The sequence below is a fragment of the Cucurbita pepo genome, chromosome LG02 (assembly GCF_002806865.2).
Source record: "Cucurbita pepo subsp. pepo cultivar mu-cu-16 chromosome LG02, ASM280686v2, whole genome shotgun sequence".
NCBI lineage: Eukaryota > Viridiplantae > Streptophyta > Magnoliopsida > Cucurbitales > Cucurbitaceae > Cucurbita > Cucurbita pepo.
The window spans coordinates 3233687-3248333 of NC_036639.1; the positions used below are offsets into that span (position 1 = coordinate 3233687).

Sequence of the window (14647 nt, forward strand, 5' to 3'; positions counted from 1 at the left end):
TTTTTTTTTTTTTTTTTTTTTTTTTTTTTTTTTTTTGTCAATTTTAATTTCATTGAAATGTATGGAAGACCGATTCATTGTTGTTATTTTCCTCACCCATTTTCATATTGATGGATGTTTTTTTTCAATGTCAAAAAAATTAAAACTCCTCAGGGCAGCTGCTTACACTCAAATCCAAAAATACTCTGAAGCAACAAGAGACTCTTTGAAATCCATTGAAATTGACCCAAATTATAGCAAGGCATATAGTCGTCTGGGCTTGGCTTTATATGACCAGGGGAGCTATCGTGATGCTATTGATAAAGGATTTATGAAAGGTTGGTGAGACTTCGAACATTAAAACCCATGCAGTGCATTAGGCTAATTAAACGTATGTTCAATTGTGAAAGTATTTGTAGAGAACTATATGTCTTTTGAACTGATTAGGTCTTCTTTTTTGCACATACTATGTTTTTTTATTACCCATATTTGAATGCATTTTAAAATGTCAGCTTTAATGTGCAGCCTTGCAGTTGGATCCAAACAATGAAGCTGTCAGGGAAAATATTCGAGTTAATACACTGTGACTTTTATTCTTTCATATTTCTCAATACTGAAAGCTCGGTTTCTTTAAATTAAACAATGCATTAACTTTCACTACCACAACTGATTTTTCTATTACTGTAACACTTGTTGTTTGAAAATGTTTTATTTCAACTCATAGGTAGCTGAACAGAAGTTAAAGGAAGCACAGCGACAAACTCACCATGAGCAGGTACAATGTACTTTATTTTCTCATGAAACAAACGATCCCTTCACCAAGGATTGTTGGTTCTCAAACTTGTAATAGAAGTTAGTAAGTTCAAGGAAGCCATTGATTGCTCCTCCTATGAGTTGTGGAACAAAGATTTGGATTTTGAAGTGCGAAATAGGCCACTTCCTACGGATGGTATAATTTAAGCATTGTAACCACCTAATATAATTGACGGCCCTAGAATGAAAATGATCTCGATCTCTTCCAAATTCAAGATTAAAAAAAAATGTTGCCATGTTTTTGTCTATGTCAACTCCTATTCATTGTGTTGCTCTCTCCTCAGAATCCTACTACTTTACTAGTTCTCACTTAATAATCAACATTATCTAGTGGTCATGGGTCAGAATTTTTGAAGTCCAGAGTAAATTGTTTTTCCGTAATGATCAAGTATGTAATATCTTTCTGTGGCCATATAAGACTGCTGGAAAATTTACTTCATTAATGTGATGTGAATGAGATGGCTTCAGGAACCAAAAGTGCCATTGTTCAGCCACTTGAAGTTAGTAGAAATTTTGCAAATGCTATCCAATTTGAATAGTAATGAGCAGTAGCCCGCTAATTTCTGCTATGGTTTTGCTTGCTCATCCTTCTGCTAACTCCACTACAATTTATCTTCCATGGATTTAATTCTATGCAGGGTTCATCCAGTCGAAGTCAAGAATCCCAATACCAGCAGTCTAGTGGAGCGTCAAGGAATGACAGCCCATCACCTCCCTTCCCTTCTATGCCCTTTAATGGCACTTTACCTTCCGAAATCTCAAACATGTTCATGAACATGGCTGCTAACCATGGGCAACATACCGGAGTCGGGGGAGAAGAGAACAGAAGCGGAAATGGATCAGCAGATGATCCAAGAACAAATATGGATGCAAATTTCAGTTTCAGCGTTGGAGATGGAATGCCACAGGATCTCAATGGTGCTTTGAGATCTATGATGCAGATGTTCACCGGAGCAGCCCCCGGTGCAAATCCTCAGGATAACATCAATAGAAGACCCCCACAAGGCTGAAACCTTCAGGTCGGTATATTGTTGCGCAAAGTCCCCTCTATTTGACTTTTTTCTTTTTTATTCAGTTGACTTCGATTTCCTTTATATCTTATAGGAATGAATCTTTGAATTAAAAAACTAGGGGGCCTTAAACAGATTCACCCTTCAAATAAATACGCTAGTTCTTGTCCTTTTTAAAGAAAAAAAAGCTAGTGAATGGTTGTTCTCAGGTTCGGTCAGTGGCCGAAACATGAACAGCTTATTCCATTTCCTGTTATTTTTGTCATTTTCCATTTTAGAAGTGAATTCGATCTTTTTGTCCAAGTCAATTCCTTAACTCGGCCTCTGTCTCAATTATTCTTTTTATTATATGCAATTCTGACCAAATCGACATGGGCTAGATCGATGCAAGCCGAGTATAATATAACATTTTCATTTTATTATTTCAAAGCACAGATATTTAGCCAAATTCGAGGGTCAATTGCCATGTGTTCTGCTTATGATCGAAACACTGACCGAGGCAAAGGGACCATTGTCAAGGTGACCTTTCAAATCTTATCTGATTACATGATTATCTTTTATTTAAGCTTAGGGATTAAGGAACTCTAGAAGGCTCGTACATTTAGACTAGAACAATTGCATTTATTTAGATTTGACATTTTGATTTTTGGAGTCTGGATTCTTTTTAACCAGGATGTGAACACGAATTTTCTATAGAATTCTAAGTATTTTTAAAAACTATACTAAATGAAAATTAAACTCTAAATTTAGGAATAAAAGTGTAACATTTTGAAAATTAAATGAAAATTATACTCAGAGTTTTAGGATTAATAAAGAATGAAGTTCTAACAGCTTCTAAGTGTTTTCTTGGATCAGTAATGCTGGTGCATTATTAAAATCCAAATCAATTGCATGCAGTTTTTATTTTCTACCCACTTAACCTTTTAAATAGGTACTATGTCTATTGTTTCAAAAATAAATAAATGAATGCATACTTGTTTGTTCTCTTCTATAGTTGAAACATGTAGTAACTTAAAATACTTAATTGATATGGTTGAAATAGTTGAACTACGCTCAAATTAGCTATAGTTGAAACATGTAGTAACTTAAAATACTTAATTGATATGGTTGAAATAGTTGAACTACGCTCAAATTAGCTATGAAATGGTTGACATATGTCGCAGTATGGTCAAATGAAACTATAATTTCTCCCTTTCACTTTCAAATGGGGTTAGAACAAGGTTAGATTTTGATTTTGGCTCCTCTAAACACTTGTCTATTTGTTTAAGTGTCGTCTACATGTGTTCAACCTTGGTTGGTTCAACTTGATTTGACAAGGCCAAAGCGGGATTTCTTTATTTCCAGTCCAATTTTGCTCACGTGTTCTATTTTGGCATTGTCTTCCTCTTCTCTAATTTCTTCACTGCTTATACAACTTACCGTGAACCAAATTATTCCAAATAGATAGAGTCATCTCATTTACACATAGTATATTGCTTGCTTCAAACATTCTATGCATAAACTATAACAATCTTCTAAGTTAGAATGTGGTCTATTTACCTATAGTAATCTTCAAGTTCGAACGTTGTGTATGTTGAAGATTATTGGGAGTGAATCTCACATTAGTTAATTTAGGGGAAGATCATGAGTTTATAAATGAGGAAAATACTATCTCCTTTGGTATGAGGTTATTTTGGGAAACTCAAAATAAAGTCATGAGAGTTTATGCTAAAAGTGGAAAATATCATACCATTGTGGAGAGTCGTGATTCCTAACCGTCTAAATACTCTAATGCTTATGATATAAAAGTATAATAATCTTCAAGTTAGAATGCGGTCTAAGTTAAGAGTCGACCTAAAAGTTTCCTAAAGAAAGAAAAGTGCTGATTCTATCCATTTGAATTTAAGTTTTATAGTCCAAAATCACTCGAGGAGTATGAATAAGACAAATTTGATTTGATTTTTAAACCATCGATCCCAATGCAACTTCTACTTCTTTTTTTGTTTTTTTAGATGGTTGACGAAAATTAATATGCCCATGGAAGCAATCTAATTTACGGCCCTAATTAACACTTTACATCATGTGGATTTGAAATTAATAACACAAATCTCAAACTTTATATTATTTTNATTGATATGGTTGAAATAGTTGAACTACGCTCAAATTAGCTATGAAATGGTTGACATATGTCGCAGTATGGTCAAATGAAACTATAATTTCTCCCTTTCACTTTCAAATGGGGTTAGAACAAGGTTAGATTTTGATTTTGGCTCCTCTAAACACTTGTCTATTTGTTTAAGTGTCGTCTACATGTGTTCAACCTTGGTTGGTTCAACTTGATTTGACAAGGCCAAAGCGGGATTTCTTTATTTCCAGTCCAATTTTGCTCACGTGTTCTATTTTGGCATTGTCTTCCTCTTCTCTAATTTCTTCACTGCTTATACAACTTACCGTGAACCAAATTATTCCAAATAGATAGAGTCATCTCATTTACACATAGTATATTGCTTGCTTCAAACATTCTATGCATAAACTATAACAATCTTCTAAGTTAGAATGTGGTCTATTTACCTATAGTAATCTTCAAGTTCGAACGTTGTGTATGTTGAAGATTATTGGGAGTGAATCTCACATTAGTTAATTTAGGGGAAGATCATGAGTTTATAAATGAGGAAAATACTATCTCCTTTGGTATGAGGTTATTTTGGGAAACTCAAAATAAAGTCATGAGAGTTTATGCTAAAAGTGGAAAATATCATACCATTGTGGAGAGTCGTGATTCCTAACCGTCTAAATACTCTAATGCTTATGATATAAAAGTATAATAATCTTCAAGTTAGAATGCGGTCTAAGTTAAGAGTCGACCTAAAAGTTTCCTAAAGAAAGAAAAGTGCTGATTCTATCCATTTGAATTTAAGTTTTATAGTCCAAAATCACTCGAGGAGTATGAATAAGACAAATTTGATTTGATTTTTAAACCATCGATCCCAATGCAACTTCTACTTCTTTTTTTGTTTTTTTAGATGGTTGACGAAAATTAATATGCCCATGGAAGCAATCTAATTTACGGCCCTAATTAACACTTTACATCATGTGGATTTGAAATTAATAACACAAATCTCAAACTTTATATTATTTTGTAAATCCTTATAATTAATTATTTAATATATATATATATTATATTCAAACTTTTCTGACAAATTTGGTTTTTTAAAATATAAAATACTAGTTTTGATGGGTTGGATTGCTGATATTGTTTTTAATCTTTGCTATATAAGAATATAAAAAAAAAAAAAAAAAAAGATATTGACAAAAACTCTTCTAGAATAAAATTAAATAAATAAATAAATAAATAAATAAATAAATAAAAGAGGCGGAAAAAGTCGGATAACTGCCATGAACGGCCAGGATTGAAATCAGAAATCTGGAATTTATCCCATTTCACACTCCGTATCCCATTTTCCTACGGTCAGAGTCGCCCTGTTCCATACCCCAACGTCGATCCGTATGGTAAAGCCCTTAGTCTCAGCCTGCTTTCGCCATCATTCCTTCATTCATTGCTGCGCTCTGGAAAATCATAGAAAACTCGCTTAAGCTGCAGCTGATTCGCTTTCGTAGGCTGAAAGTTCAATCTCTTTCTGCATTGGCGCCTCCGCCTGATTCCGTTTCCACTCATAAATTGTTCCGCTTCCTTCCTCCAAACTCGGATATTTTTACTGTTTCGAGCTGCTTTTTACGACGCATCTGTTTCTCGGTCTTGATCTTTCGTGTTGGTCAATGTTGTACCTCTGAATTTGTCTCTTGTTTCTCTGTTGTTGGTTGTATCGACGGCGAGAGAAGAAGCTGAAGGTATGAATGCTTGATTCGTTTGCTTTTGGAAAGATTTGTTTTCGATTGTTGTGGTACGAACTGTGTTGTTTTGGTGTTTTACTTTATTGCTGTGCTTTGATTTTCCTTGCGTTTATGTGAGGAATTTTGTTTTTGGCTTTTGTCGTCGCTTGTGTTGTTACTCTTGTGAGACGTGCCTGCTGGTGCTTGGATGGAATCTGGAAAAGTGTATTCGTCGAAGCTTTCTTAAAAGGAGAACTTTCAGACTTTCAGACTATGTCGGTTTAGTCATTTGTTATTAATCAGCAGCGACAGATCGAGTCTTCATATAGGTTCATTCGTTGTTTGCGATTGACTGATACTCTCTAAAAGATATTGCTGAATTTAGCTTCTTTTTTTTCATCTTTTAGTTACGCTCGGTGCCTGAAGTCTGTAAGAAATGAGCGCATATATCGTTGGTGTTCTGGTACCTATTGTAGCTACATTTTTCTTCCGGAATTCAAAAAAATCAAAGAAAAGAGGCTTGCCTGTCAATGCTGGTGGGGATCCTGGGTTTGCTGTTCGGAACAGTAAGTGCACTGAGCCTGTGGAAACAGCATGGGAAGGAATCTTCACTCTTGCAGAACTCTTTGAGTACTCTTGCAAGCAGCACCAAGACAGACGTTTACTCGGAACCCGGAAATTGATTTCAAAAGAAACTGAAATAACTGCAGATGGAAGATCCTTTGAGAAGTTTCATTTGGGTGATTACGAGTGGCTAACTTATGGTCAAACATTTGAAGCTGTGTGCAGCTTTGCTTCTGGTCTCGTACAAATTGGGCATAATAAAGGAGAACGTGCAGCAATCTTTGCTGACACTAGAGAAGAATGGTTTATTGCCTTGCAGGTGTTTCTCTTTCGTGTCTTGTTTGTTGTATCTTGCATCAATATTTGGAATAAGTTTTGAGATTTATTTTTTCTTTTGTCAAGAAATGTTGTCAATGCATTTTCTGATATTTTATTCTACGTTAATTTATAAATATTCACTAAGAGTTTGTGAGGTTAATTTTCTAGCAACATTTAGCTTCTTTTTTTCTTTTATTGCAGTTATATAATATGGCTTGTGTGTTTTCTTGTTCCAGGGATGCTTTAGGCGCAATATCACTGTCGTAACTATCTATGCATCTTTAGGGGAAGAGGCATTATGTCACTCACTGAATGAGGTTCTCCCGTTCGTCTCTCTCTCTCTCTCTCTCTCTCTCTCTCTCTCTCTCTCTCTCTCATTTGCAAGCATGCACAGATGCTCCGCGCAAATGTTAAATGAAGCTACATTTTTTATTCTCCACATTCATTGTGCAACCATTATTAATTTTTTTCTTAAACTGGATCAGGAAACCAGCCTTGTTTATGAAAAATATGTTTTTGCTCTCAAATTCTGCCCTCTATCTCTCCATATTCAATCTGTTTTGTTGGTTATCCCCCCTGCAAATTCCTGAAATTAAAATATCTTACTTTGATAGAATTGAACCCTTTTGATTATTTATGCATGATGTGTGATCGTATTAGTCGTTTTCATCTCCAGACAGAAGTCACGACTGTGATATGTGGCCAGAAAGAGTTGAATAAACTGTTAGGTATCAGTGGACAGCTTAAGACAGTGAGGAATGTGGTATGTATGGATGAGATTCCTCAAAGCATTATAAATTCTGAGCAGAACGGGGACTGGAAAATTACCTCATTTGCTAAAGTTCAAATGCTTGGCCAAGAAACTAACATGGGTGCTGAGTTACCCATCTCAGCTGATATTGCAGTTATAATGTATACAAGCGGAAGCACTGGATTGCCCAAGGTGGGGAACATCTATGTTTGTACGTAGGCACTTATGCACACACACATATATATACATTTGCACACACATACATACGTACCACATACTCGAGTTTTATTTCTATTTACCCTTCTGATTAATTTATTTTTTAAGCTTTATGACTGCATTTAAAGTTCTGAATATTATGTTAATGTATCATATTTCCTACGCTTCTGCAATGAGTATTCTCTCTCTACTTGGGAAACTTGAGAGCTCAGTATATCTTGGAATGTTATCTTTGTTAAGATACACAATGATTCTCCTTAACTTACTGATACCTTGAGGTTTTGTAGAGCTTGATTTCTTTTCCACTGCGTCCCTTTGTTATTTTCTGCCACTTGTTTGTAGTTGACATTGTTCTGCAACTGCTGCTAATAATTTATTGATAATGGCCGTGTGTACAGGGTGTGATGATGACACATGCAAATGTATTGGCTACAGTTTCTGCTGTCATGACTATAGTTCCTGGTCTCGGGAAGAAGGATACATATCTCGCATACTTACCCATGGCTCATATCCTTGAGTTAGCAGCAGAGGTTTGTAATCTTCGAATTTCATATGTTTGGTAGCTTTATGTTACTCTTTTACTGTTTAGTAGAATTCAAATTATTTTTCACTTTTGCTGTTTTATGACTAAATCTTATATGTTATCTTCGTTTCCTAGAATGTAATGGCTGGTGTTGGATGTGCTATTGGTTATGGGTCTCCTTTGACACTTACCGATACATCTAACAAGATTAAGCGAGGGACAAAGGGCGATGCAGCTGCTCTTGTGCCAACAGTGATGACGGCTGTCCCAGCAATTTTAGATCGTGTTCGAGAAGGGGTTCTTAAAAAGGTTTGTCAATGTTGCATGCACATTTTTGTTCATATGCCATTTATCTGAACCCTCATGCTTTGCTATCCATTGATTTGGTGGTTATAATGATGAGTCTTCTGATTTCAGGTGAACGGGACAGGTGGATTAGCAAAGAAATTGTTTGATTTGGCATATTCTCGTAGGTTATCTGCCATGAATGGTAGTTGGTTTGGGGCTTGGGGTCTGGAAAAGCTTTTATGGAACTTTCTTGTGTTTAGAAAGGTTCAAGCAATTCTTGGAGGTCGCCTTCGTTTTCTGTTGTCTGGAGGGGCGCCCCTTTCTGGTGATACCCAAAGATTCATCAACATTTGTCTCAAGTATGTATGACATGCAAATCTTATGAATGCCATAGGCTTTTACTGTCAGAGTTCACCTGTCTTACAGACAATTGTCCAAAAACAAATGAAACTTTACTGCTGGATTTGTAAATTTCAGATGCCTATGGACTATTTGATATCAAATCTGGATACAAATTACACAAGAGATGCCGAATAATGTGCTTGTCTTGATGCATATAGGGTTTTAAACCGTTTTGATGAGGTTTAGCCTAGTGTATATTTTTCACTGGCATTTTATTTTGTTGTTTCCATTATATATGCGGCATAAACCATCCATGACTATTGATAATAAATAAATGCTAATGAATGCTACACGTGACGGATATAATTTGGCTGTGGACAAAGATGCTACAGTCCTACAACCAATAATAGATATTAAAACTACGTTCACGGTCCATCATTTTACCATACATGCATGTGTGCTTGCAGTTACCATCTTGCATATGTATCTCATGGTATCCTATTTTCAGTGCACCAATAGGGCAGGGTTATGGTCTTACTGAGACTTGTGCTGGTGGAACATTCTCTGAGTTTGATGACTTGACCGTTGGTCGAGTAGGAGCTCCACTTCCTTGCTCGTTTGTTAAGGTATCTATGCATTATCAGTATACTAGTGCTACAGGTTACTTATAAGTATGCTGTGCATAGCATCTATAATACTAACNAAAAAAAAAAAAAAAAAAAAAAAAAAAAAAAAAAAAAGTCCGTCATTTTCAACAGAAATTGCACAAAAACCAAGAATGCCCAAGGTAAAAATAGTTTGCTGCTGTATTTTTCATCAAATGCACTGGCCTGATTGTATTACGTCCAGCACTGGAGACTTAGAAAAAGTGATCAAACAATATACCAAACCTTGAAATAGAGCTTGCTGGCTTTGAGTTTACCGAGTAAAGCAAGGGCCACTGCTCTTAGTCTTTGCGCCTAATTTTCTCTATCCAATGACATTTCTGTTAGATGCTTTTTAGTGTGATCATCGCATTTGTTCTCCGATGGTCAACCTTAAGGAATTTTGTTTTACTTTCTCAGTTGATTGATTGGCCCGAAGGTGGATACTTAAGTAGTGATTTGCCAAGGCCACGGGGAGAAATTGTAATTGGCGGTCCAAATGTAACACTTGGATATTTCAAGAATGAAGAAAAGACTAGCGAATCATACAAGGTAAAGTCTCCTTGTTGCTGGTGTTGATACCTGTAGTATGCTTTCCACAAATTTGCTATTGATGCAATCTATATTTGTTGCAAAGGTCGATGAGAGGGGAATGCGGTGGTTCTACACTGGTGACATAGGGCAATTTCATGCTGATGGTTGCCTTGAAATTATTGACCGTAAGAAGGATATAGTCAAACTTCAACATGGAGAATATGTTTCCTTGGGAAAGGTATGACACGCAAATTACATCTTTTTACTTTTTATATCAATTTCTTTGTTTCCTAAGTAATGTTTCCTACAGGTTGAAGCCGCACTCAGCGTTAGCCCATATGTCGACAATATAATGCTGCACGCCGATCCCTTCCATAGCTTTTGTGTGGCTCTTGTTGTGGCCTCTCAACATGCTGTAGAAGAATGGGCTTCTAAGCAAGGAATCAATGCAAGTGATTTCGCTGAACTCTGTACTAAAGAAGAAGTAGTGAAGGAAGTGCAAGCATCACTCATAAAGGTATGTGTATTCTGACTTGGATTTCATGTTTGCATCTAATCTCATCTCTAGGCCCCTTGTGCTTACCACAAGAGCCCTTGGTTGTTCATCTATTTTAACTCCACCCTAGGATGTACACATCCCTGCCCCCATTTAACTTCCCATCCTTGCAAAATATCGTTTAATTTTGTTGGGATCGGGTTAGAAATTTCTCGTGGAAAATTATTCTTTGTTTACTATTATTTTTTTAATCGTGGTTAAATAAAATAATTTTTTTTTGGAAATTTCCTATTTGAATGGTTATTCTCAAGCGAAATTCCCATTTAAAGAGAAACTTCTTGAAACAAATATTCCATGGAAGTTTACATTTTGGGTTTATTTTTATGTATATGTTTTTTTTTAAAAAAAAACTCGGGGGAGAGAAGGTTTCTTCATCCTCGTGCCTATTTAGCTAATGGTGAAAACTTTGACCCCATTCCCCATGAAGAAAAGAATGCAAGGCAATTTAATATAAATAACAAAGTTCCTTTGGTATTCGTTGAAGAAACTAAAAGAGAAAGGGACATGGTGTAAATTGTTCATGTTTTTATACTTGTTACCAGGAAGCAAAGAAGGCACGATTAGAGAAGTTTGAGATCCCTGCAAAGATCAAATTGCTATCTAACCCATGGACTCCAGAATCTGGGCTAGTTACTGCAGCTCTCAAGCTCAAAAGAGAAATAATTAGGAAGGAATTCTCAGAAGACCTCAAAAAATTATATGCCTGATGAAGTTGTGCACAACTTGGACATGGAGAAACTATCCATCCTTGGAATTAGGTTGGTTGTCCAGGATTCATTGTCTCCATTTATTATCCACTATGTTTCCCTAGGTTGTCTTGTGATTCTGGTTTGCTTTTATTAAACATTTTTCAAGATTGTCTTCAACTATATTCACGAATACTGGACTTTGACTGACTCTGAATAAGAAATGAGAAAGGCATCAGTTTTGTTTCTGTAGTGTTATATTTGTGATGTGATTTATGTGATTAAATATGTATGAATCTTGTTTGATGATATGTAAAAGATCTTATTCATTTAGTCCAGTTTCATTTCAACTGTAAATGTGTCAGTGCTAAGTTATTGGTGACAATCAAATCGAAACTCAACTTGTATCTGTTCTTAACATCTTTCAGATTTGCTCTAACTGATTCTTACCTCTTTTGCCTCAAAGGTTTGAGCGAGCTTATAGAGGTTTGGTTAAATTTGTTCTTATTTTATGTTATTGTTCTTATTTTATGTTACGTCTATGTTTAATAGGTCCTTAAGATTTTCAATTTTGTATCAAATGAGTTAATGATTTCTTCTTTCCGAGCCTACTAAATATAAAATAGAAAGTTCTTATATCTAATGGAGTCATTTTTATAAGTTTTGAATATGAAATTTCAAAGTTCAAAAAACTTAGAAACCCAAATAAATACAAACTAGAGAATTTGAAGACTAAATTTGTAACTTAACCTATAAGTTATTTCGATAAAGCCACATTAAACAATGCTTCGTTCCAAAACGAAAAATAAACCAAAAACATCAGTAGCTTCGAAACAACTCCCTCGTATAAATCATCCTTTAGTTTGCAGGAACAATAGCTGTGAATCCTTTCAATTACACTTGCTTCCATTTCAGACCCAATTCTTATTCACAAGTAAATAGCACACTCGGAGGAGGACCCATTCAGTAAAGCCTTGTCTCGTGTTTAAATAACTGAGGGGTCAAACTCGTGTGAAGATGAGGGTTGTAAGGCACGGATTTTAACTTCATATTTCGTACACCTAGAGACTTCACTGGGCAAAGATGAATCTGATCCATCTGAAACAAGTGGGGTGGAGAAAGAATGGCTTGTGTTAGCATTTCCAATATGGTTTCCACACTTTCGACACAGTAGCTTGATTCTTCGACGAAATAAGCCCCACGAGTGCTTCGAGAAATGAGGCACACACTGAAGTTCATCAACCTGAGTAAATCTGCTGTCGTCGACGTTTAGAAACGATATGATCCCTCGCTTTATCGATTTGCCATATTTAGAGCCAATGGTCGATGTATTGCGGTTAGAAGAGCTCAAGTTCAGTTCATATCCACAAGCACCACAGCTGCATGAAGTAAACCATTGTCATTATAAGTCAGGAAATGCAAATAATACACAGAGAGGTAGCTTAGTTGGTAAGAATCCTGGGATAGCAATGGGATTGGTATTAGGATTCCCACTTTAGTTTAGCTTCCCAATATGATTGGCCAGTGACAGATTTGGAGGATTCCCAATTAGATTTATCAACTCTATCTTCCTCCCTAGAAACAGGGCTTGTTTATTACAAGGTGTCATGAAATGAGAGGATCATGACTAATTCATTTGTTGTCTGGATCAGTCTAAGGCGTTTTTAAGAAGTTATAAGAAGGATTGTAGGCACATTATCTCAATGAAAGTATATAACCCTTTTCTTTGGTCGTCTTCTTGGGACATCCTCTGAGTCGGGATCACAAATCGCATATACATCTACAAAAGTCCTCCCCCCTAGAAAGAGCATCCGAAAGTAGATTTTTAGGTTCGATATTGTCAAGATTGTATTAACCCCTNAAAAAAAAAACCATATTAGTTAAATTCTTTCGTAAAAGCACCATTGGGTAGTTGTTCCTCTCGTTTTCTTCGTGGAATGTAGGAATTTGGAACGTAGGAATTGGGTTTAGGTATCGAGATTGTATTAACCCCTAATCTACAAAAAGGTTCATACTAGTCAAACTCTTTCATAAAAGCACCCTTGGGTAGTTGTTCCTCTCTTTTTGTTCGTAGACCATGAGAATTGATATATAGCTTAGCTACCAGAGAAAGTAGAAGGAAGAATTTAAACATGAAAAAGAAGGAACTGCAATATACAATCCAAACCAACCACATGGCAGAGTGATAAGGTAGGTCAAGTCTCAAGCTCAATCAATAACCCCTCATCACATCTCAATATTAAACTGTGTTCCTCTATAATTGGGTTAAATAAATTCATCAAATTCGAAGAACACTAGCCATCTCCATCATGCTAATAACTACAGGAATTTCCAAAACAGGTCAGGCCAATCAGTGCGCTGCTTCTGCACTGTTACAGCTATTGATAACTCTTCCCAATTCCAATTTAAACGCAGAAACCCCAAATATAACTTCACTATTACCTTAAATCTTTCGAATTCCCCTCGACTACTATCCTATTTAACCTAATTCAATAAATTTTACACCCAAATCAGTCGGATCATATCGTATCAAAGAGCTATCACAACTTCCGAAATACCAATTAGTTCGAAATCGATTAAATTAAGGTAAAAACCAAGAAATCGGGGAATTTCACTCACCCTCCGATCAGAACGAAAAAAAAAAGTAATTCAGAGACCAGTAGAGCAGAAACAGATATTTGTAGAACTAAATATTAACTATACAGTAAGCGATATAAGCCAGAGATTAAATTGAACCTGTAATAAACATCTCGGCGAGACGAAGCAGAGTAGAGAGAGGTCGACGAAAAGGACTGTACGTGGTGAGTTCCGTCAGTGTAATCGCCTCCGAAATCCGGCGACTGCGTCATTCCTCCGGTTCAGAATACGACACTGACTCCGACGCTGGCTGCAACGGTCGACGGAGATTTCGAGGTCGTAAACGACGAATCGCGGTTACAAACAACAATAATGAACAAGTTCGGAGTTAATCTTAGCGAACTCGAAACAATAACAGAAGATGTGACCTAAGAGAAAAATCGCAGTTTCTAAGAGACGAAGTGTGGTGAATTGGAAGAACAACCGCTGCTTGAAGAACAAAAATTGAAGAAATATATGGAAACAAAAATAATAATAATAAAGGAAAATTATGGTTTTTTATATTTAATATATATTAGATTGAGACCTTTCACGTTGAATTAAATTTTCTAAAAAAAAAAGGAAATTATTATGTGGGGTAATATTAATTGGTATATTTCTATTTCTATTTTTTTTTTTAATTACAAAAATTACAAATTTTCTTTAAATTTTTTTTCATAAATATAACATAATATTTTTCATAATTATTAAATCATCAAAATTAAGATTTTATATTAATTAAATTACATCGATGATAAATAATATCTTAATTTATTATTTTTAATTCAAGAGATATTAGTTAGTCCATGTGGCATGGTCAATCCTTGATTAATCTATTGCTGACGTGGAATTATTGTAATTTTCTTAAAACGATAAAATTACAATGTATTTAATATAATCATGTTATAATTTTGAGCATATTTTTATTTTACAATATGGATTATTATTATTATTATTATTATTTTCCTCCATCTATTAAATCGTACCGACATTGCCT

At 35.4% G+C, this 14647-nt stretch overlaps 3 protein-coding genes across 6 annotated transcripts in view; 2 read left to right on the top strand and 1 right to left on the bottom strand.

The window, feature by feature from the left end:
- Positions 1-3265, top strand: part of LOC111788909 (small glutamine-rich tetratricopeptide repeat-containing protein 2) — an 8754-nt gene extending 5489 nt beyond the window's left edge. The window contains exons 7-11 of one of the 2 annotated variants that reach the window (XM_023669487.1): positions 154-317; positions 505-551; positions 704-754; positions 1431-1811; positions 2238-3265. In XM_023669487.1, the coding sequence (XP_023525255.1) occupies positions 154-317; positions 505-551; positions 704-754; positions 1431-1802 (634 nt within the window). In that variant the 3' untranslated portion in view covers positions 1803-1811; positions 2238-3265. Of the gene's footprint in view, positions 1-153; positions 318-504; positions 552-703; positions 755-1430; positions 2119-2237 lie in introns of those variants that run through there. The other variant, XM_023669486.1, reaches the window with a different exon arrangement.
- A 1964-nt stretch (positions 3266-5229) lies between these two features.
- Positions 5230-11292, top strand: LOC111787858 (long chain acyl-CoA synthetase 9, chloroplastic). Of its 3 annotated transcripts, none has more exons than XM_023667931.1 (12): positions 5230-5630; positions 6020-6495; positions 6731-6811; positions 7171-7437; positions 7860-7991; positions 8120-8293; positions 8402-8631; positions 9123-9240; positions 9679-9810; positions 9896-10030; positions 10103-10309; positions 10891-11292. In XM_023667931.1, exons 2-12 carry the CDS (start codon positions 6049-6051, stop codon positions 11053-11055), a joined length of 2088 nt encoding a protein of 695 aa, XP_023523699.1. In that variant the 5' UTR covers positions 5230-5630; positions 6020-6048; the 3' UTR covers positions 11056-11292. The 3 variants fall into 3 exon arrangements, with proteins under 3 accessions (XP_023523699.1, XP_023523701.1, XP_023523700.1); XM_023667933.1 differs by lacking the exon at positions 5230-5630 and adding an exon at positions 5667-5887; XM_023667932.1 differs by lacking the exon at positions 5230-5630 and adding an exon at positions 5920-5941.
- Positions 11293-11667: 375 nt separating this feature from the next.
- On the bottom strand, positions 11668-14134 carry LOC111787860 (uncharacterized protein At4g08330, chloroplastic). Its single transcript, XM_023667934.1, has 2 exons — positions 13771-14134; positions 11668-12413 (listed from the first exon to the last, which is right to left on the bottom strand). Exons 1-2 carry the CDS (start codon positions 13881-13883, stop codon positions 12020-12022), a joined length of 507 nt encoding a protein of 168 aa, XP_023523702.1. The 5' UTR covers positions 13884-14134; the 3' UTR covers positions 11668-12019.
- Positions 14135-14647: the final 513 nt, after the last annotated feature.

Bases quoted from the DNA above. Each gene is read 5' to 3' on its own strand.
- LOC111787860 (XM_023667934.1), bottom strand. From the start codon at position 13,883: ATGACGCAGTCGCCGGATTTCGGAGGCGATTACACTGACGGAACTCAC. The intron at 12,414-13,770 runs GTTCAATTTAAT...TACTTCATGCAG, and splicing joins CGCCGAGATGTTTATTACAG to CTGTGGTGCTTGTGGATATG.
- LOC111787858 (XM_023667931.1), top strand. From the start codon at position 6,049: ATGAGCGCATATATCGTTGGTGTTCTGGTACCTATTGTAGCTACATTT. The intron at 8,294-8,401 runs GTTTGTCAATGT...TTCTGATTTCAG, and splicing joins GAGAAGGGGTTCTTAAAAAG to GTGAACGGGACAGGTGGATT. The intron at 9,241-9,678 runs GTATCTATGCAT...TTACTTTCTCAG, and splicing joins TTCCTTGCTCGTTTGTTAAG to TTGATTGATTGGCCCGAAGG.